This window comes from Odocoileus virginianus, chromosome 23 (assembly GCF_023699985.2).
Source record: "Odocoileus virginianus isolate 20LAN1187 ecotype Illinois chromosome 23, Ovbor_1.2, whole genome shotgun sequence".
NCBI lineage: Eukaryota > Metazoa > Chordata > Mammalia > Artiodactyla > Cervidae > Odocoileus > Odocoileus virginianus.
The window spans coordinates 27312315-27336572 of record NC_069696.1 but is presented as its reverse complement, the minus strand read 5'-3'; the positions used below and the strand labels follow the sequence as shown (position 1 = coordinate 27336572).

Genomic DNA, 24258 nt, shown 5'->3' with positions numbered 1-24258 from the left:
GAAATGGCAACCCACTTCAGTATTCTTGCCTGGAAAATTCCATGAACAGTGGAGCCTGGCTGCCTACAGTTCATGGGATCACAAAGCGTGAGACACGAGTGAGCAGCTAAGCACACACATCATGCAAAAACTTAACCATTTTTGTGTAATTTCTTAAACTTTTTCTACCCTCTGACGCAACTGCCTAGGTACAAAATGGTGGGTATCATCTCTGATAATTCAAATTGCGTGATAAAATGTACAGAAGATAATGACTATAGTTTTGGGTATTTTGCTTTTAGAATATTTTCTGGACTGATTAAACATTAAATAGTTTTGGGTATTTTGCTTTTGGAATATTTTCTGGACTGATTAAACATTAATATCTGCCAGTATTATAATACTAAAAGTAGGATTGTAAGTCAGGAAGGAAAGATTTCATGGGTGATCTGACTGAACCAGCATTTCCTAAGTATCTACAATGTGCAAAATTCTTTACTGCGTATTGGGATAAACCTTTAGTGAATTTTGAGGGTGGGTGATACATACTAGTGAAAACTGATAGAATTGGGAAAGAGCTTGGCAAGATTAAATTTAGGAAAGATGAGACAATCTAGGAAGTAGTTTCTTATCTGTTTTGCTCTTAAGCTTCCTGACTGCTTCTCAAGTCCAGTCTGAGGTTTCACAATCTCCATTCTTTGTTAGAAGCGTCCCAGGGATTTAGCCTGCTTTCCATCTTCCTTTCCTTCTTACTTTTTCTTTTTGGTTTAGTGCCCGCCAAGACTAACTGTGAAACCCGATAGACTCCCCATCCAACCCCTTTTATTGTCCCCGAACGTAGGAACATAAAACCTTAATGACCATGGTTTATTGCTGATCACTGTGTATACACAAGTAAAGATTTTTAAAAATAACAAATATGAGGAAGTCAGAAAATAGAGGAGTATATGTTACTAAGTTCCTGTAATAATAGGCCGTAGTTCTGGGTTCCCTTGATGAGCTGGTGAGACAGTTGTCCTTTTTACCTTCTACTTTTGTTTTGCTGGTACTCCACCCTTAAGACTTTGCTCTTTTGTTTAAGCTGCTGTTCAGGGAAGGCTGTGTTGGGTACTTCCTCCATACGGACTTGGTGGTGGATTAGCCACTAAGTCGTATCCCACACTTGTGACCTCATGGACTGTAGCCCACCAGGCTCCTCTGTCCGTGGGATTTTCCAGGCAAGAATAGTAGAGTGGGTTGCCATTTCCTTCTCCATGGGATCTTACCGACTCGGGATTGAACTTGGGTCTCCTGCATTGCAGGTGGATCTTTACAGACTGAGCCTCCAGGGAAGCCCTCACACTGACATAATGGTCTGATTTTAATCTCTCCGTGCCGTGCTGTGCTTCATCGCTCAGTCGTGTCCGACTCTGTGTGACCCCATGGACTGTATCCCGCCAGGCTCCTCTGTCCTTGGGGATTCTCCAGGCAAGAATACTGGAGTGGGTTGCCATGTCCTTCTCCAGGGGATCTTCCTGACCCGGGGATCGGTAGAGCTAGTCAAACAGAACAGTGGGTGAGCCTTTGTTCCCTTGTTCCCAGGTATAATCTATCAACTTACCTGGACCTGTCCTGTTTTCTCCCCTTTCATCTCAGGGATAATTGTCTTTTTCCCTCTGCATGGTTAATCTTCCCATTGCTTAGCTGATGTTAAATTTTATTTTTATTCACATTTTTGATCTGTATATTTGAATTGTTTCTCATTTGTTTTTAGGTAAAATTTGGTAATACCACCTTTAAAACAGATGTGTATCTCAAGTCCCTCAACCCGCAGTGGAACTCAGAGTGGTTTAAATTTGAGGTAAGTTTTTAAATGTCAGCATTTTTTGTATGTGTATCTTTGAGATGACCCATTCCCCTCCCCAAGAATGATCGTACTACCTTTTATTTCAGGTATTGTAGTTTTTCTACACCAGGAAAATATTTTCCTATGTGTGTGCTCAGTCTCTCAATTGTGTCTCTTTTCAGCCCCATTAGCCTCTGCCCATGGGATTCTCCAGGCAAGAATACTGGAATGGGTTCATCTTCCAGGGCATCTTCTCAACCCAGGGATCAAACCTGCATCTCCTGCATCGGCAGGCATATTCTTTACCACTAGTAACAGCTGGGAAGTCCTAGGAATATTGAATTTTCAAAAAAATTATGTTACAGTTTAGAAAAATGGTGTACGAATAGGAGAGCCCAGATTAAAAAGAGATTATATTATTATGTAATAATTTTCCTCTGGATTTTAGCATATACCAAAAATCACTTAAGAACTGTGTACAGATTAAAAGTTTTTGAATTTTGTAAAAACATAAATATTACCATTTTAACCATTTTTAAGTGTACAGTACAACAACATTAATTGCATTTACCTGCATACAGTGATATGCAAGCATCACCACTATTTCCAAAACTCTATGGTCACTTCAGAGAAACTACTCATTCAGCACCAACTCCCTATGCCCTCCTCTCCCCTACCGCTTATAACCTCTCATCTACTTTCTGTCTCTGAATTTGCCTTTGTAAATATTTCATATAAGTGGAATCATAAGTATTTGTCCCCTTGTGTGTGGCTTTTTTCACTTAACATGATGTTTTCAGGGTTCATCTGTGTTGTGCAGTGTGTATCCAAATTTCTTTTTATGGCTGAATAATATTCTATCTTAACGAACATACTGTATTTTGTTTATTCTCTTCATCTGTTTTTGAACACTTGGATTTGTTTCTGCCTTTCGGCTGTTGTGACTAATGCCACACTAGTGAACACCGACATAGAAGGATCTGTTTGAATCTTTGTTTTCAGTTCTTTTGGGTATATACCTAGAAGTGGAGTGGCTTATGGTTATTTCTGTGTTTAGCTTTTTAAGGAACTGCCAAACTTTTCCACAGTGGTTGCACCATTTTGCATTCCCACCAGCATGTCTTGAGAGTTTCAGTTTTTCCATATTCTTGTCAATATTTATTTATTTTAAAAATGTCAGTCATCTTAGTAGGTCTGAAGTGGTTTTCACAATATAATTTTAATGTGCATTTTTATTATGAATGAGGTGAATTTGATTTCTTATGGCTAAGGCTCATTTGCATTCTTTTACTTTGAACTGTCTCATATGTTAACCACCAGAGGAAGATATTTAGATTTTGGAGGTAGATTTCACCAGACTTGATGACAGTTTTAACACAAAGTATGTAAATGTGAGGTGGTATCTCACTGGTTTTCTTTTTTTTTTTTTTTTAAACTTATTTTTTTTTTTTTTTTTTTTTTAATTTTTATTAGTTGGAGGCTAATTACTTTACATCATTACAGTAGTTTTTGTTATACATTGATATGAATTAGCCATGGATTTACATGTATTCCCCATCCCAGTCCCCCCTCACTGGTTTTCTTTTGCATTTCTCTGATGACAAGTCTCTCTACCTTTACTTAGAGAGAAATCTGTAAGATTTTTTTTTTCCCAGAGATAAGTAATCTTCTACATTATGCATACATTTATGGTAATGAAGATTTTTATTATATTTTTATTATAAGACTTAACTTTTAAAGTATCTTTTTTAGGTGGATGATGAAGATTTACAAGATGAACCTCTCCAGATCACAGTTCTTGACCATGATACGTATAGTGCAAATGATGCCATTGGTAAGGTGTACATTGACATTGATCCTTTACTGTACAGTGAGGCTGCAACTGTCATCTCAGGATGGTTTCCAATTTATGATACCATTCACGGTAAGCAGTACATTTTAAGAAATTAAGTCACAACCTTTTTTAAAAAATTAATTCTTCAAAATTATTTTTGGTTGTGCTGGGTCTTTGTTGCTGCGTGGGCTTTTCTCTAGCTGAGGTGAGCGAGAGCTGCTCTGTTGTGGAGTGTGGGCTCCAGGTGCCCGGGCTTCAGTAGTTGTGGCTCACGGGTTCCAGAGCTCAGGCTCGGCAGTTGTGCACGGACTTGCCCCGGGTGTCATATGGGATCTTCCTGGGCCAGGGATTTGAACTCGTGTCTCCAGCATTGGCAGACCTATACTTAATCACTGGACCACCAGGGAAGTCCTCACAATCTTTTAATTTATCTTAAAGACTTGTGCTAAACTTGGTTTTTTTAAAAAATATGGCTTTTGTTTTAATAGACATGTGGTAGTATGTATTGTTGGTAGAATTGTAACTTTTCTGACCATAATTTGGAATAATGCTTGCTGCATTTGTGCAATATAGTAAGCAAATACATCATTTTGAAAATCATCTAATATTAGTACTCTGTTTCTAAAGCATACTTTAAAATGAATGATTTTGAAACTTTTCTGCTTAAAAATTCTTGAAAGGAAGAAAAGTGTTCAAAGGCTTTTTGTTACCTAAAGTTCTCAAAGTCTGGTCTGGAGACATCTGTGTGTCCCCGAGATACTTTCACAGGCCACGAGAAGTGAGATGAAAACTGTTTTCGGCATGACACTTATATGTATGCCATTTGCCATTTTTAGCCTTATTTTCTTACGAAGTTACAGTGGAGCTTTCTAGAGGTCTTATGATAATATGTTACCACACACTGAATGCAGAGCAGAAATGAGAATCTAAATATTTCATTAAGTTACACACTATAGAGGTTCGAAAAAATGTAGTGACAATCTTATCATTAAACATTTTTTTGTTTTTCAAAATATAGTTATTTTTACAAAAATATTTATTTTGACATAAATGGATTTCCTGTTAGTTTAAATGAAGTAATAGGTAAATATTTTTCTGAATTCTCAGTTTAAATTTGTAACATTGTAAATATTGAAGATAGGTTTTGCCCCACCTAGACAAAGACTCTTTGAGATCCTCAATAATTTTTGAGATTAGAGGGGCCTAGTGGCAAAAAGTTGAGAACCACTAACCTAAAAATAATGTCATGTCTTTAAAAGGGCAGGTGGACTCATAAGAAACTGGCAGATGCTTCTGCCTACAGTCTTGCACTTTTCTGCCTATGTTACATTTTTGACCTGGCAATTCCATTGATAGTAGTTTAATATAAGAAGGTAAGATGTTTGATGAGATTTGTGTGTATTGTGACATTATTCATATTCTGTATTTTTACTGATATTTAAAATGGTAAAATAAGTTGGGAACAGTATTTACTTAAATAGAGCGTCTGTAGAATAAAAATAATTAGGAAACAAGATTAGCATTGCTATTATGATTGATACATTATTTCAAAATCATTAATTGGCATTTATTTGCTGATTATTTAATTATGCTTTATTTTCTAAAGGAGGAAACTTGATTTTCCTTTTGAAATTACAGGTATCCGTGGGGAAATCAATGTAGTTGTCAAAGTAGACCTCTTCAATGATTTAAATCGATTCAGGCAGTCATCATGTGGAGTCAAATTCTTTTGCAGTAAGTAAATATATTTTATTACTCATTTGACAGGACATTTAATAAGTTTATTAATATGAGAAAATTTTGTTAACTTATACATGTTTATATTAATAAATATGAAAATATTAATAAATGTTAAATATTAGAAATCAAATTAATATTTCAGAAGGCTAACAGAAAACCTATCATACTTTGGTCTTAATGTCAAAGAGAAAATTGCTAGTTTTTCAAAACTAATTGCTGTAGCTCTGGAAACTTAGATCTGATTTTAAAGTAGATGATAGCCAATTTTTCACAAGTTCATAGAAAGTTTTTTCCAGATAAATCCAGTGGGGCATTTCTGTGCATGTGGCTGTCATGACGATGTCACATTGGCCCACAGGGAGGCTGCCTTTGGCTGTTCCCCCGCTCTCTGCCTTCTCTAGTCTCTATGCCAGCCTCCGCCCAGGCCCACAGAGCATGAATAGAGGGAATCACATTAATTACCGCTGGTTACAGTCACTTAACACCATTAGAAAGAGTAACAGGTGAAGATTTTTGAATCTTTTTCAGAATTTTTAAAGAAGAATCCATATGTTAGAGAGGATATTTACTTAAACCTTATGTTTAGTGATACTGGGTTTGAGGTGGAGAATTGATTGGTAAAACACTACATAAGAAATATCTAAGAATGACTGGAAACAAGATTGAAGATAAAGGTGAAAAGTTTTTTCCTGCAGTGCAACAAATTAATTCAGCCTTAGAGAAATTAGTTACAGGAATGCAAAGTGTGCTAGCATTTGGCACATTCTTAACTCAAAACGTAATAATTAAGGGAATAAACCCAAACTGATATATAGAGAATGAGCCCACAGTTCATCAAGGCTACATGTTGAAAGAAAATGAGTGCATTCTTAAACTAGGTGTGAGCCCATGTGTAATATAAAACATTGTGATATAAAACAGCTGATACACTGTATTTGAACATAGCCTACACTACCTTGATGTCAGCAGGTAGTCAGTGGTCAGAGACAACTCGAGTGGAGAGAACTTGTTGCACTTTCTTAATCAATGAAGACAAATCCATTAATATCTACATTGGGAAACATATTTGATGAGGCTACATGTGTGGAATATTCAGACCTAATTCAAATGGGTTGTTCAAAATCAGACAGTATAGACGTGGAACCATTTGTGGTGGATGGACATGTATATCTTGCAGAAGTCTCAGATGGCTTTAAAAAGCAGAATTATTTAAAAAGCATATTTATTGAACACTAACTTATAGAGAAGATTGCAAGCTGCTCATCTAGTTTAAGTTTTACTCTTGTACCAGTAAACAAAATCTTAAAATAATTTTCACATATTTGTCTTATTTTATAAAAATTAATATTTTACTGCCTATTACATTTTTTCATAAATTAGAACAAGTTATTTTTGTCAAATGTGTGAAAGATCCGACTATAATTAAGCTTTGAATAACTGTCACAAAAAAGAAAAATGCAGTGGCATTTTATGCTGGTATAGGATGCTGAAAGATAGGAGCGGAGTACCGTGGTACTATCCAGAACGACATAAGCATCTACAGGTATGGAGCCTTGCAAATGCCATGAAATATGGGGTTGCAATTAAGCAGTTCTGGGCAGTTCATAGCCAGCCTGAGCTAACAGGGTTGAAAACTCCTAAATAGTTGAGTTAGTTTCAAGGTACATGAATGGCTTGAAACTAATGACTCCACCACAAATGGCTCCATATCAGTATTATCTGATTTTGAATAGCCCATATGAATTAAGTGTAAATATGCCACACATCAGATTTGTTTCCCAGATGTTGATATTAATAGAATTTTTTTTATTGGTTGAGAAAGTGTGAATTCTCGAATTCTCCCCTTTTTGATAAATCCAGTGAGCTTTGTTGTTCTCAGTTTTGAATGAGTCTGTTGAGTAGTGAGATGACTACTGAACCAGTTGGCCATGGAGTCATGGATTATTAGGAACTACAAACCTGTAGGACTTCTCAGATTAAATCAGAAAGGTAATGGTTTGATTTTTGAGGCTGCATTATGAGGTGTTCAGAACTTCTTAAAAGGACTTCCAGTAATTAGAGGTTTTTGGCATTCGTTATCTGCTTTCTGATTTTTTATATAACACCTACTTAGCTTAGTTTAATTTTGACTTTTTTATATTTTGTATTGAATACTATTTAAGATGGTGTGTATCTATTTTGTATATTATAAAAATACAGTTTGTATCTACTATGCTTATATGAGAAAGGTGAGAAGTCTCATGAAAGAAAATGATTGTTTCTAAGAATAATCATTAGAAGCAATAGAAGACTGTTTGATTGGAAGTATTATTATGATTCCACTGAGGTTATCACAATAAAAGATGTTCTTGTAGTATGTATCCACAAGGTAAGAACTAGTTGTGCATTTTTAAAGGGTTGAATTTAATTTTGTGATAAACAGAACATAATAAATAATTTTCTTTAACAGCAACATCTATTCCAAAGTGCTATAGAGCTGTAATAATTCATGGATTTGTAGAAGAACTTGTGGTCAATGAAGACCCAGAGTATCAATGGATTGATCGAATTCGCACGCCAAGGGCATCAAATGAGGCCAGACAGAGGCTCATTTCTTTAATGTCAGGTATTTGAAAAATAATAACTTCATGACTGATTGACTTAATCCTCCAAAATTCTTCACTTCCTTTTGACATGTTACTAAAACTTTACAATGAAGGCTATGAATTGTAACTGACTGTTTCCCTATCCTTGGCCCCTTTCTGCTAAACACATGTGCATTGTTGTCTTATAACAAGAAGAAATCTGAATCAGAAGCTTATGGTTCCTTTTTATCTAGGTGGTCGAAGGAACTTTGCTTATGAAGTGGAATAGTGGGAAGTAGTTTTCCTCCTTTGAGTGTTTATTTGTAGTCAGAGCTTAGGTGATCTCTCTGAGGCCTTTTGTTTGCCTGCCTGCTCAGTCACCTCAGTCGTGTCTGACTCTTTGCCAGCCCATGAACTGCAGCCCACCAGGCTCCTCTGTCCATGGCATTATCCTGGCAAGAACACTGGAGTGGGTTGCCATACCCTCCTCCAGGGAATCTTCCAACCCAGGGATTGAACCCAGGTCTCCTGCGTAATAGATCATTTTTCCTGTATTGTGGGCAGATTCTTTACTGCTGAGCCACCAGGAAAGCCCCTAGGCTTTTTGTTTAAATGTCTTTTCATAGTCCTTCTCTGACAATTTATACCTCCTTTTAGGCCCTATTCCCCTGCCACCCTTACCCCATTACTTTGTTTTCCTTTGAAGAACTTATTTCCATCTAAAGTTTGTATTTATATGTATGTGCATGTGCACACACACACACACACATACATTCATTCTCGTATATATCAGATAATACATATCTTACATTCGTATTTAATAAATGCAAATGTGTTTATAATAAATTTGCATATTTAAATAGAAATATAGATATATTTGTAGTTATTAATATATTATTAAGTATATTAACATGTACTTAATATTTATAAATTTTTAATATAATTGATAAAATTTTAAATATTTACAAATATTTAATGTTTGAATGCATATGCATAATATTTAATATGTTACTGTTAATATATTAATTTAATGTGTTTTATTGTATTTAGTCTACATATTAAGAAATCATATATAATTTATTATATTTATAATATATTAAAGTGTATTATGTGCTGTATATTCTATGTATTTTATTTATATTATATGTAATACTTGTTTACTTGTTTTTTATCTGTTTCTCCCCCCAGTATACTAGTATACCACTAGTTTTAGGGCTTTACCTTTCTTGTTCCACTCTGTATCTCTAGCACAGAAGAAAAGAGTGCCAGGCACACAGTATACAGCTAGAAATTATTTAGTAAATGAATGCATGAATGAGTGAACCTTACTTAGCACGTCTGGAAAATGTAGCTAATAATATCTTACCTCCTTGACTATAGGAGTAGGTACCAGGTAATCTTCTAGATTCCCTTCAAGTTCTCAAAATCTGTAATTTTTCTGGACCCTTTCGAATCACCACCATACCCAGCTTTGTATTTTGAAACATACAGAGGAAAAGCTGCTGAATTTTCTTCCCGTTTTTGCAGGCGAACTGCAGAGGAAGATTGGCCTGAAAGTCCTTGAGATGAGAGGCAATGCGGTAGTTGGGTACTTGCAGTGCTTTGACCTGGAAGGCGAGTCTGGGTTGGTGGTGCGCGCCATAGGAACAGCGTGCACGCTGGATAAATTAAGTAGCCCAGCGGCGCTCCTTCCTGCCTGCAACTCCCCGTCCAGAGAGATGAAGGAGTAAGTATGAGTTGGTGAAGTGTTCTTACGGAGCTTTTTATCTTTTGCATACATGTTTTCATTTAATTTGAAACATTTTAGTAGAGTGGTTCAAAATACATTTTTTCCTGTGGCAATTTTACTTATCAGAGATGACTATCAAAATTTGAAACTTAGGTCTTCCTAGTATTTTTTATACTGTCTTGTGGAATTCATATTAAGTAATGTATAATTAAACTTGTTCTACATCTTTAGGCACTGTGTACCTAAAGCATAAAATGAACAATTATGCATTGTGGGGAATTTTACTTGTTGTATGGGAAATGCTTAATACCCCATACCTAATAATCCAATTATGCATATTATTAGCAACATAGTATAGAAAGCAGGGAAGACTGACCTGTTCAGTGGTCTTAAACTTCAGTGTCTACAGAGGTCAAGCAATTATAGAAATAAAATAATTGGGTATAATTAAATGGTGAATACTGGGACTGCATAGAGTAGATGTTGGCAAACTTTTTCTGTAAAAGACCAGATAGTAAATATTTCATGCACTGGACCTATAGTTTTTATCTTTGTTTATCAAAAAAAAAAAAAAAAGAAATTTGCTTGTTTTGACCTAAAGGAAGTTAGAGTCTCACATTGTTTAAAAAAAAAACTCCATCTGATCCAACAACACATTTCTGTTGGCTTGATTTGGCTTATGTGTCATCATTTGTGCTTAAGGCAGAGATTCTCAACATGGTGCTGGTGCTATCAAAAAGGAATACTTGAAATGAAAATTTTCTCTTGTAATATTTGGGGTAAGGTGGATGATTCTATTGGGGACCAGAAATGCTGCCTGTTCTGCAGAGCAAGGGACAACTCTATACAACGACAAAGACTTGTTCTGTATTAAAAGTGCTGATAGTATTTCCACTGAGAACCATTGCTCTAGAGAGTCTTGTAGATCACAGGTCAAAAAACTTTTTTTGGTAAATGACCAGAATGGGAATAGCAAAGACTCAACTTTGCTGTTGTTGCATGAAAGCAGCCAACAATACTTTGCAAATGAATGGGTGTGTCTTTTGTTCCAATAAACCTTACTTATTTTTGAAAAACGAATGGCAAGATGAATTTGGTCTGTACTGTGTAATGTGCTGACCTCTGACTTTCATCATCAGGGAGTCAGGGTTCTGTAGTCAAAAAACCCAAAATGTTTCCTAATTCAGCAGTAAAGAGAGGTTGCCTAGAAAGCAATCACAATGTTTTTTCAAACAGTCTTTATAAAGGTGAAATTTTTCTCTTTGTCTCAACTTATTCTTTTTAATTATTTCTTTCTGCTGACCTTTAGTTATTAGAATTAAATTTTAGTCACAAGAGAGAGCACAGTGTTACCCGTATGCTACCTAATTTTATTTAGAAGTATTGATAAGTGTAATTGTTTTAAATAAGTTGAGTGAATTTGCTTTGTATTCCATTTAAAATATGTCTTTAAAAAGGTGTGAACTACCTTATGCTATAGATAAAGTCAGATGGCAGATATTACCTTTTGGGGGATTGAGATTTTTTTCTCTTTCCATAGCAAATTTACTTGAAGACCTGGGTCCCTTCTTCCGCCACCCTCCTGCTTTATCTGTACTGCCTGAAAGGGCCTGGCCTTTGCAACTGTGATGTCTGAAGTTTTCCTCTTTTTACTAAATTACTTAGTGGAAAGAAAGCTGCAGTACCTGTTGTTGTCTTAAAATGGTATATGGATAGTAGGGAAATACATTTTGCCTGCATTCAGGGGGAGTTCCGTTAATAGTAAACTTGAGCTTATCTAAGTTTTCCCTTTTTCTAATTTTGTTGCAGCCATTTGCCTTAAATTTTCAGATATTCACACCATGATGAATTTAAGTGGCTTCATTAAGATTTTCTGATGACATCTTATTACTTAAGTCATGTTATTTAAAAAAAAAAAACTTTCAACAAGCTTCTTTGTCTTTTTGATAAAAAATTAGTTTGGGTGCTAGTTTAAATTTGTTTTATGAGTCATCTGATTGTATTACTTTGCTATTTAATTTTAACTTTGTTGATTCTAGACAGGAATTTGATAAAGGTAGTTTGGATTATGTTCTTGTCTGAATGGATTTAATGTTAAGAAATACCACTAGCGTATTCTTGTAAGGCAACCTTTCATATAAGACCAATAAGAATTAGGGCTCCAAGAATACATTAAGGTGATGCTCCCTCCACTGTGCTTGGATTTTAATTTGATGTCATAATTTGAACATTTAACAATGTTCATTTTATTTTGCTTTTATTAACCGTGTGTTCTATTCCATCAGTTTGTTTCATTTTAGATATGTGGTGTATTACAGAGTATAAATCTCTTTGGTGCTTCCTAGTTGAACTATCTTAATGGTAGAAAGTACATTTAAATATGATTTATCAATTCCCTACTTTTTTTAAAAAAGTACTTTTTAGGAGCTTTTAGTTATAGTTTCTCCTCTGTATGGTGCTGATCCTTAGACTTTTTAACTCCATTAGTCTCTTGAACAGAGAAAGAAAAAACAAAAATGAAACCTCACTCAGTTGCTTGTATAGAAATTGGTCACCCGTGAGATATTTGATTTTTATTCATTAAACACTTAAAAATTTAAGTTAGAAACAAAAGCAGAAACATTTGTCCTACAGTAAAAGCAGTGATATTTTCAGAAAGTAGTGGTCTGTAAAGGACCGCTGTTGCCAGTTAATGAGAACTCATATTTGAATCTTGACAAATTGTGACTGTTGGGAATGTTCACTGGGCAATGGAAAGGAAGAAAAGCCAGGAAAAGTTGTGCTCTTGAATTACTTTTAATTTGAATTCTGAAAAATGGTAGCATGAGAGCTTTTCAGACTGTAGTAACTTATTTGTTTCTCTCCATTGTACATTAGGGAAGGAATTGCACAGCGAAATAATTGATTATATGAAGTCCAGGATTCTTAATTATATAGTATGCTTTTTTTTTTCTTTCTTTTTGGGCATCCATTGAAACTGTGCTCTTTCAGCTAAATTTCTTTGTGAAAATTTTAAATGTCATAGATGAATGTATACCTGTGTATCTGGTCTAAATATGTATCTTTACATGTACATAGATGTGATCTATTGCAAGATATTAGTTGATGTCCTCCAAAGTTTCAATTCAGAATGTAGTTGAAATAAATTCTGTTTAAGTTTAAATAATACTGTCTGTATGAAAGTTACGGAAGAGTCATTTATATTGTTTAATTAATATTTTTACTTTTTTAAAAGCAGTGTTCCTTTGCTTTGTTTTGTTCCCATTGTAACCTGGTTTTAAGGTAGACATTTGGTGTGCAGAAATAGGGATGATTGGATATACATATATATTCATTTCACTCATTTATCTTTATGCTGTCATTTTTCATATTCTTATGTACCCCAGTCTTGATATTCTAGACAGAAACAATTCTGTTGTTTAACTTTCTTTATAGAAAAATATAATTAATTATATTAGCAATTATTCATATCTCAATTTCAAAGGCCATGTAAGAACTTCATATTTGACTTTTAATTTTTATGGGTATTTTCTTCCTGAAATACTGTTCAGTAAGCTCAGTGGTGATCAAAATAATAACAGACATTTTAAAGTAACTAAAAATCCAAATCGTAGTCGTTTTCTTATTCCACTGACAGTTCTGCTTGCTGTTTTTCTTATTCACAGTCATAATTTATTAATCTGATTCCTAACAAATTAATATCTAGCTCTTCTTTTTTTATCTCAACTTGTTTTGTGCATGCTAGGGATAAAAAAATAATCCTCTCCCCTAACTAAAGCTCGTTTGAAACTTATTTTAACATAACTTTGCTATCTGTTGTATGTATTGTTTTCTTTTCTTCCACTTTGACCACAAACTCCCTCAGGTCTCCGCTGGTTCATCCTCCAAGCCATGGATGCCGCTCGACTCACAACAGCCCAATTCACACTGCTACTGGCTCACGACTTACTCAGAACTTCTCTGTGTCTGTTCCCACTCTCATCTATACTGGTACGAGACTGCTCAGGCTCCAGAGCTGGGGAAGCAGGCCCCGGGCACAGTGGCTGCGGAGGGCAGGCAGGCAGGTAGCGCAGGCAGGCCCCGCTCCTCCTCGCGCCCTGCTTTTCTCACCCCGGTCCGGCGGCCGTGAAGAACCCTGAATTTAGCCGCCGCAGAGGCTCTAGCTACATGGAAGTGAGAGTGTTCTTCCGGCTTCCAAAGTCTCTTCCATAGATCCCTAAGAACCCCATCTTGTGTGTGTGTGTATATATGCACATATATATACACATACGTACAGATACTGGGAGTTTGGGGAGAATCCTCCAGTGTGTATTTTTGCCATTATTTCTGCATTAGAAATAAAATAGATAATTGGAATCAAAATAAAATAGCTGCCAAAGCTTCCAATTTGCTTATTTTCTTTATGTACAAAGCTTGTCACAGTAGGGTCTGTTTCATTCTGTGGAAGAGAGCTGTTGGAAAACAGGTAAGCGACTCTTGTGCATAAAATGCAATATCTCTGTGTAGCTATATTCATTTTCCACTCTGCTGTGTTTTTAGCTGTGGCACTCTTGATGCTATAGGATAAGGAAACATGTTTTTTTTTTTCCAAGATATTCGTGTGTGCAAATATAAAAACTATTGTGAATATTTACACACACTGTTTGCAGTCACCATTTTTTATTTTGTAACTTAAAAAAGCATTGTTTGTTTGAAAATATTTTTAATCATGTATTGATCCTTTTTGTTTATTTCTTCTTTTAATATTTGTTTACCCCTTGAGTCTGCCATTTCATGCTTTTTTGCTTTTTCCCTTGGCTTATTAACTGTTTCAATGCAGATAATTACTTATCTGGAGAGTGGTGAATGGTTAAACAACAGTTGGATGCCTTTGGCCTCAGACCCAGCTCCACACTTAAGAAATGACTACTGGCCCTGCCCCAATCCTTCCCTGGTGTTTGGATCATGCTGCCTCTGTCAGGTCCTTTGGCACATGATTGCTTAATATTTCTCCACCTTCTTCTGGCAGGATTCCCTTCAATGAAGATCCCAATCCCAATACTCACTCATCAGGACCCTCAACCCCTCTGAAAAACCAAACTTATTCCTTTTCACCTTCCAAGTCCTACAGTCGACAGTCCTCTTCTTCTGACACAGATTTGAGTTTGACACCCAAAACTGGTAAGGCACTTCCACTCACCTTTTCTTTTTTTCTTTTATTTTCCAGATTTGTTTTTTGTTCTTTATTAGCTTTCCATCCAAGCCTTTCTTCCTGTTTTTGGCATTTAAGTTAAAAGATAATGGAAATACTGATCATTTTCAGTGATTACAATTAAAATGTGAAAACTTTGTATAGTTCAGAAGTTATTTTGTTTAAAGCATGACATTTTGTTGATTTAATTATAGTTTAGATATGAAGTCCAGGATTTATTTTTGCATGTAGACATTTTTCATTTCATGCTCCAGTTAAAAGGAATAACATCTCAAAGCATTTGAATAGAAAGTAACACTAGTAGCTTGCAATCCAGTTCCTCGTGCAGTATAAACATTTTTGAATTCATTGTTTCTATTTTGAAATTTAATTCTAAGATTTTATTATGAAAAAATCTTAAAAATAGCTGATATTGTTATACTAGAGTATATATATTTGTTAGCTTATTATTTAAAATGTTTGGTTTTACTAGTTGTATTCTCTAGGTTAGAAAATAACATTTACGCTTTACTTATTCTTGCATATTTCTCAGTGTATGAAATTTATAATTTTTCCCTCTCCTATTTGTATTTTGCTGATCTCTCAGTTTTGTGAATATGTTTTATGATAAAAACTGATTAATGAATCAAATTAGTTTCTTATGCCTTAAAATAAAATTAGCTTATTTAAATCATCAAATTAATATTCTTAAGAAAAATAAAAGATAAATGAAACATTTAAAAGTTAATAGTTTGCAGTTTTTGCAAATAGCATGTTTGGGAGTTTCCTTGACAGATTGAGGAAAACATTTTGCCTAGTTCATGTGTTATTTTTAATTTGTAATCTTTAATAACTTTATGTTAGACAAGAAATTTAGAACATGACCACAGATTTTATGAAAATAATGAGAAGAAATCTAATTCTAGAACCAGTGCTACTTTCACAGTAAAGATAGAGTGTTTTTAAAAAGCCTGTAGTCATAATATCTGGAGAAGGAAATAACAACAGACTCTAGTATTCTTGCCTGGGAAATACCATGGGTGGAGGCAGGCACCTGGCAGACTTCATAGGGTCACAAGAGTTGGACACAGTTTAGTGACTAAACCACCACCACCAGACACAATATTATTTTTTATAAATGTAGTCACAAAATGTAAAGAAGATAATTATTAATATCTAATTCTTTGAAAGGCATTACTTTATTTTTACATGTATAGCTATGAACAACAACAAAATAATGAAATAATGTGATATTTGATAGTAATGAATGCTGTGGGATGTGACATCTTAACCATATTGGTGTCATAAAAACTGAATCATTGAAACTGTAGGGAGGTGGGGGTGTTTTGTTTTTTGGTTTTTTTAAATTTTGTTTTTAAGTAAAGAATAAGATTCTGGCTTTGAAATTCATAATATCAAAACAATAAGCATGTAGCATAACATTTGATGAGTAAGTTTTCTAAATTTTTTGAGACTTTTCCACTGCTTGTTCATTTTTGTATTTCAAGCCACTTTTCAGTATTCCTTCTCTTTTTTTTCTGCCGTGCTACAGACACGTTTTTTAAAGTATTTTCCTTTGTCTTTCTGCTTCTTTTTAATTCACCAAGAAAACCAAATCTAATGAAGATTGTCAAGTAATAAATTAACCAAACCAGACTTCTGTTCCCTTAGCTTTCTAGTAAGCAATCAATTGTATTATCAATGAAAACTTTTTTGTATTTTCAAGCTCCCAAATTTTTGGTTTTTAAAAATTCATTTACAAAAAAAAGTATTGTCCTCATGTATTTCTATATAAGCTACCTCTAAGTAAATTATTTTGTTTTGCCTGTAATTATTCACTATCTCAGTTGCATTTTTATAGGATATTTAACAGTTTTTAGGTGCTTGTCCTTATCATGGATCCTTAATACTTCTGAAAAAGTAAAAGTGTTAATTGCTCAGTCCTGTCTGCCTCTCTGCAACCTCATGGGCTATAGCCTGCCGGGCTCCTCTGTTCATGGAATTCTCCAAGCAGGAATACTGGAGTGAGTTGCCATTCCTTTGTCCAGGGGATCTTCCTGACCCAGGGATTGAACCCGGATCTCCTGCATTGCAGGCAGATTCCTTATTGTCTGAGCCACTAGGAAGTATTCCTATTTTTCATGGAGACTGAAAGTACCAAAATTATGAATGTTCTAAAATTTCTAGAGCTGTAGGTCAGCATGTATTTCATGATAGATTAGTTACTCATGGTTGATTAATTATATGTACATTGGGAAACAAAAACAGAGTAGAATAAAGTTAATAGAACTTAGACTGAGAAAGTTGTTTTTCTGTTTGTAGTTAAAGTTGTCATCCACCTTCAGAAGAGTCTTGTTTTAAAAAAATTTCACGTTTGTTTCTGTAGATTTTTATTTTTTGACATTTTACCAGATTTTCTTTTCTTTTTTTTCAAGTATTCAACTAGGAGAAGTGGAATTTTAGAATGCTAGTGTTAAGATACTAATGTGACATCTGACTCAAGATAATTTTTACTTTTTTTTGATCAGGCTTTTTGCCATGTATGTTTTTTGTGATTCAGAGCATATTCCTTTGACTCTCGGGTACTCAAATCTTTGTAAATGCAAACAGTGCTATGATGAGATTTGGGTATTTAAAATTTTAGAGGGAAAAAAAAAGCATTCACATACATCCTGAAGCAGGATGGAAGGAAGTTAATATTTTATTTATTTAAACTTAATGACGGCTATCTGCTTAATGTGGCAGCAGGTGTTTGTTTTTTTTTTCAATTAAAATACTCATAAGTCAGACGTGTTTTAGTTAGTAACATTGGAAGAACTATACTCTTACCTCTTTAAAAAAGTTTTTGTATTTGAGACAACACATTTCTGGCTTAAAAAAATGTGATCCATTTTAACTTTACACAGTCTTAAGCAAAAAGATGGCAAGTAATTTAAATGTTTTTAAGGAGTCAGCTAAAAGTAATCAGAATGGCATAAAATCCTGTTAACCGATTTAAAAATATTTAATGAGTGCAGAGTTTGTAAAGGTTTTGTTAAGTTTTAGACTATGCCTTTTATTTATATTATGTTGAACAGATGATCTTGCTAATGACTTCATATGCTTACTGTAATTTGTGTATGCATTTTACAGTTCATTTTTACTGTTACGTTTTGCTTCACCATTGCTTTCCTTATCCTGCATTTTCTGGTCATCTTCTGAATCTGCATCTTTTCTCTGCTACTTTCCTCCACAGCACCTTACCCACAGGGGCCTAGGATTTACCTGTGTCCCAGCTCCCCCTCTCTCCCTTGTGGGTCCCTTCATCTTAAAAAGTCCTGTCTCCTCCTCTCGGAATCTAGCCTTCCCCCTCATCCTTCTAGCCTTGTCAGCCCAGTTCTGAGGAAAAGTGTTTCTTTCAGTGAAGAGCTGTTCCTGGCTGCTTCTGGTAGGATCATATTATGTCAGCTTTTTAATCCCTTTATTCAAAATCATCGTTGAAAAAAATTAATTATTTCATACTATACAGAAGTATTGAGTATTTGACACAGAATGTATTTCTTATTTTTCTTATTGGCAGACAGAGTTAAGTGGTTAAAATTACCATGAGAACACGATTGAGGATTACTTGATGGATAATTATGAATATTCTGCTAAATAATCTTATGTATTAAAAATTGTATGTCTAAGTGCTTAGAGCTGCGTATTTCCAGTAATTACTAGGTTCTCATTACTAGAATTTCTGTTTTAGATGCTTTTACTTTCTTTCCCTTCACACCAACTCCATTCACGTTGGACCTATGCCATCATGTTGCTAAACCATATGGTTACATTAGTAAATTATTCTGTTTGAATCAGTTTAAGTCTCATTTTGGTGATATTCTTCCATTATCCATTTTTTTCCTGGCCATTGCATTAATTTTCAAGTTATTCTGCTCTATTTTCTGATATTTCATTTATCTCTACCAAATTACATTTTATTTTATGACTTTCAATACGCTTCATATGAAGATCTTAGTTTTGTTTCTGTGTTTAGTATTGTATAGTCTCTAAAAATTATGTTTAGATTACTACAAGAAAAATACATTTCTTTTTAATTTTTAAAGAACAAAATGGGACTATACACATGCTAACTTTGTTTCCTTATCCAAGAACAGCTAAAAATATAAAAGTAAATTAGTTCCTTTCTTAAGTCATTGTAGTAAATATGCTTGCATGTATCTTCAGGTTTAAAAGGTGGGACTAAATTATTAGTTTGTAGAGCACTGGCTTCTCACCTGCCCCCTGCTTTCTGTAATTCTTTGACCATAGTTGGTCTATTAGTATTATCAAAAGAACAAAATAAGGAAAGACATTTAAATTTATGCCTTAAAAATAAATACATCTAAGAGCTTGGGAAATGTAATTCTTTCATCCATAACCATGTACATTTGTGATGTGTCTATTATATGTTTTAAGTTTTTAGTTTTTAAAAACTATATCAGTTTTTGCAAATGAGTTGTATGATATGAATATTAATGCTATTTTGTAATGAATATTATATTTATGAATGCAAAATTATCAGAAAATAGATGTGACTCTATTTCAAAATTGCCTAAAATTCATGCTCTTTAGAGAATTTTGGAATATTTTAAGCTCAATTAGTGCTTTCTCTCTATATATATATTTACTTTGAAACAAACATTTAATGTTTCTCTTATTTCTTTTAGTACTCTTCACTTGTTAGCAGGGTATAAATAATTGATATTGCATTGATTTTTTAATTAGAAGATTCAACTTTTAAAATTGAATATTATATAAAAAGTTCATCACCTTAATGTAATTTTAAAATTCATTTTTAGAATAAATTAAGTCCACACTCACTGATCAAAATTTTGACATGTTGCTTCTAAAGAAAACCTTATGAATAAAAAAAGAGTATGTGCTTAGTTGCCATCACAAATACTTCAAATGTTTAGATTTTTGTTTTTAACAGATTTTGTTCATGATATTTATGAAGATAAATGCAATTAAACTTTCTATGTCTCTAGTTGTTTTTGGTCGTTATTTACATACTGATGTTCTGTAGGAATGGGAAGTGGTAGTGCTGGAAAAGAAGGGGGGCCCTTTAAAGCTCTTTTAAGACAACAGACTCAATCAGCATTGGAACAGAGGGTAAGGTTCAATCAATATTCTTTCTTCTTACACTGTTAATATGATTTTATTCTCATGCTTCTATGTACTTGCAACTTGTTTTCATATACTAGTTTTGATTAATATTGTAATTTCAATCCAAAAGGTATCACAGTAATTTGCTTATAAATGATTACTTTTAATTTTGAATAATTCTATAACTATTTTTGTCTTATTTCCCAAAATTATATTAGAAATAGTCTGTTTGGAAATAACCATTGGATAATGAAATCATTTCTAATTTTACATTAGAGTTTAATATATAAAAGGAAATAGTGGATAATTTTCTAGAAAAAAGTTTATTGGTATTGTATTAAAAATAATTCTTTAGTATATTAACATATTTGCTGAGATAATTTTTATCAGTGGCTAGTCTCTTTGGGATTAAGAAATGCAGATTCCATATTTTTACATATTAACATAGATATTATAATTGTTCAGTATGTGACTACATCTCTTTTAAGTACTGTAAATTTATTTAATTAAATATGTTGTATGAAGAGCTAAAGTTTTTGGATGATTTTCTCTCTTTATTTTTTTGTATAAACTTCATTGCTAAGGGAGGATCGCCTCATAGGTTCTGTAGAAGGCGGGTATGTTTCTGAACATGTGTGAGAGCCTATTTCATGTATTGGTAGCTTTTCTAGTTTTAATCTTGATCATTTAAGTTTTATTTAAGCTTTTAACAAATGTTGCCAGCTTTTTTTCTTTTCATAATGCAAAATTGTTTGTTTTTTGTTTTAATTTAATGGCACTATGAGGCTCATGTTTTTTTTTTCCCCCCTAACTAATACAGTGCATGGTTTTATATGTCATGTCAGTTATTTTAAGACACAGTTCCATAGCTTTCATTATGTCTGATTTGGAAGTTACAAGCATTTACAGAATTTTTCTTTTACGTGTTCCGTTTTATATGAGCAGTAAAAAAAAAAGATTAAACACAGCAAATGTCTGTAAAGGGATGCATTTTATAAAACAAAGGTATTTATTTGCTATAAGTTGGCTTTTGACAGAGTGTTTTTCAGATCCTATTATTATAAACAATACAACAGGTAATTTTTTTAGATTTTCTTTCCTTGTGCTGAAAGTATCTGTGTGTGCAGTTATAAAAATCGGTTATAAAAGTCTGGAGAAAACAGAGCTGAACTCAGCTTGGGATATTGGTAGGACTTGGGTGGTATCTAGTTCTTTGCCTTTCAGCTAGTACTGTCACATCGGCAGGCATATCATGCCAACGACTGCCATCAGATAGCTCACCTAAACACTCAAACTATACATTGAAACCAAATATAAAGAAAGACTAACAACATGGGGAAGAGGATCAGAGTTAGTGAGTGTCACTTAGTTTTTAGGCCAGAGAACTCTTATCGCCTGCCCCCTCCCAGTGTTACATATTCTGGAGTCCCTTAGGCTAGGAATACTTTCTGTAATCTAATTACCATTCTAGAATTCACATGAACAGAAAAACTTGACTTGTCTTGACATTTGATATAATGAGACTTTGCCTGTGTGTTGAGTCCATGACTCTCCTGTAAAAAGCACCTAGTTTTAAAAGACAAAAGAAATACTAATCAATGAAAATGCTTTGGATTTAGTTTGGGTAAAATTTATGTCTTCAAATATGCTTTCAAACATTCTTAAACTTTTGGGCACATTAACACATTGGACATACCTTACTAAATAATCCTTGAGGCATTAACAGCAGAGATGTGGAGGACTATAGTTTTCATTTACCACTCTGTAAACTTCAGTTGGCAATATATTTACCTTATCAAACCTTGCAGTGGCAGTGAGTTGTATTTGTGAGCCTCCTCCTACACTCTGTGTACATAATAGGTAGAAAAAGCATTGTCCTGCTTGGTTTCCCCATTTACCTGTGATTGCCATCAGTATCAGTATGGGAAAAATTTGTATAGAAATAATGAAGAATTCTCCCTGTATGTGGTCACTTATGCTTTAACTCTGCCAAGTTGAACACTAGGTCAAGTTGAACATACCTATTTATCATTTTATATATTCATTTAAAAAATATTCACTTTGGCCCCTTGCTACCCTTAATAAATTATATAGCTTTTTGTTTCTTGTGGAAAAGAGGAACTGTATTTGTCCATCATCTTTTATTTTGAGTTACTCAAGTAGCAGTTATCAAAAATAAAAGTGCTTTTTTCTTCCTCTGTCACAAAAGCATTAAAAAAAAGTTGACAAGATCTTGGTAATTGGTATCAGATTATTGGGAGGTAAAAGTTTAGATTAAGGTTCTGCCTGTGAAATATTTGCCGTAAAGCAAATAGATTTATTTTTCCAATATGATTCTTTTTTAACTTGCCAGAAAAATGAAGTTACTTTTTAGATTCTGGAATGTATATTTTTCTTTAATAAAGAATCCTAATTGACGTAGTTTAGCTTAGTATTTCCCAAGAAGTCTTTCCACTTAAGATGCCTATTAGGAACCCACTTTGGGAAACTTAGATTTAAAGCAGATTCTTTTGGTAAATTCTGATCTTTTTTGAAGCAGGGATAAAATTATATGATAAATCATTGTAGGAACCTGGCAGGGAGTTTTGTATCTAGAAAGTTTACTATGGTGTCTTGGGATAATAAGAAACATCTCTGATTTCAAAAAATGAAATTGATTGAATATCTTCTAGAGAAAAATCCTATTTAAATCTTTTAAAAAATTCCATTTGTTCTCAGAATTTTCAACTAGCCTGCCTCTGAGCACATGCTATTAAATGACTTATGCTACATGCGGTTGGCTTATGTCAAAGCATCAGTGTATGAAGTCTTATCTAGGCTGCACAGGGCAAAATAAGGGCTTTCCAGAGAAAATGTGGTCCCTGGCATTCCCATCTGGACACTGAAGGCAGGGTGTGCTTGGGTGGATCTTAACAAAGCTGTCCTTTTCAGTGGAGGAGAACCTATAGATTCATCAGGTGTAGTGATAGACTAGAGATTAAAATCACTTTTGTGGCTCAGAGAGTATAGGCCCTCTTCATTTCAGTGTTTCACCTGAACCGTGGATTTGATAGGACATCCATCTCAGTATGGTAACATCTGTGAAGCCTAGTTTTAAGGTACTGTGCAAAGGACTGGCACGTTGGAAGTGCCATAATGGTTACTGGTGATGCTGGTGGGAGGACAGCTATTTAACCCTCAGTTGAGATACTGGTGGTAGCTCTTCTAAAAGTGTTTTTTGCCAATCATAGTTTGGGTTGAATAACAATGCCATTTTAATTCTAGGTTAAGTTTGTTGGTTTGTTTTTAGCCGTGCCCTGTGGCATGTGGGATCCTAGCCTAACCATGGGTGGAACTCACGCCCCCTGTAGTGAAAATGCGAGTCCTAAGCACTGAACTTCCAGAGTCCCTCTAGGTTAAGTTTTGTGTTGAACTGGGGAAGTGTGCTGCCTGGATGAACTGGGGACAGTTAGGACAGAGTCTAAGTTGGCAGGACATCCTCCACCTCTTACTTCAGAACTGGGGACAGTTAGGACAGAGTCTAAGTTGGCAGGACATCCTCCACCTCTTACTTCAGCTGGTCCCCTACCACTTCTGCTCTGACCAGCTCTGGGGTGATGCTTCCCCCATCCTGTTCTCCCATTTTCTGAAGTTTGGGGAGAAGAGTCAGAACTCCCAAATAGAGAAATCATTTAGGTTCACTTTCTTTTTCTGTCTTATCTAAAATCTTATATGCAGATTTCCAGCATGGAATTTACTTATTTCTCAAGTTTAGGTGGAAGTACTACATTCCATTTAACTTCCAAAATTTGCATTTTCACTGTCTGTTATCCAAAATATTTAAAATGTTAAGTATAAAGATAAAGTGTAACATGCTTTTTGGACTTTACCACAGTAGTTTGAGGAGATTTTATAACTTCCGTATTCTTAAAATTGAAAACAAATCTTAAGGATCTTAAGGACACAACTTAGAGACTGAACAAAAGACTCATGTTTCCAATAGTATGAGCTTGTCTGTACATTTCTCATTTAAAATTTATATGTAAAAAATTTAGGTGGAAATAAGGGGCTGTTTTGACTCACCATTTTATAATACTTTGAAGTAAAATTCCCCTACCTTCGTCTGCCTTTTCTTCCTTTTGCTCTACCTGTCAACTGGGTCAAACCTGTCCACTTCCACTGTTTTTTTTTTTTCATTCCCTTTTTACATAGCATAGGTTTTTCTTGCTTGTTAAAGATTACTTTTAAATTTTAATGAATTTCTGAATATGAGTGTGTGTGTGCACACACCCACACATGTATATATATTTT

General features: G+C 34.2%; 1 protein-coding gene across 20 annotated transcripts in view; it reads left to right on the top strand.

The window, feature by feature from the left end:
• Positions 1-24258, top strand: part of C2CD5 (C2 calcium dependent domain containing 5) — an 86959-nt gene that overhangs the window by 9521 nt on the left and 53180 nt on the right. For 6 of the 20 annotated variants that reach the window (XM_070453754.1, XM_070453759.1, XM_070453763.1 and 3 more), the window contains exons 2-9: positions 1733-1819; positions 3557-3728; positions 5277-5372; positions 7828-7983; positions 9470-9668; positions 14680-14831; positions 19889-19974; positions 20553-20585. In XM_070453754.1, the coding sequence (XP_070309855.1) occupies positions 1733-1819; positions 3557-3728; positions 5277-5372; positions 7828-7983; positions 9470-9668; positions 14680-14831; positions 19889-19974; positions 20553-20585 (981 nt within the window). Of the gene's footprint in view, positions 1-1732; positions 1820-3556; positions 3729-5276; positions 5373-7827; positions 7984-9469; positions 9669-13536; positions 13662-14679; positions 14832-18076; positions 18269-19888; positions 19975-20552; positions 20586-24258 lie in introns of all 20 variants that reach the window. The other 14 variants (XM_070453768.1, XM_070453764.1, XM_070453761.1 and 11 more) reach the window with 4 other exon arrangements.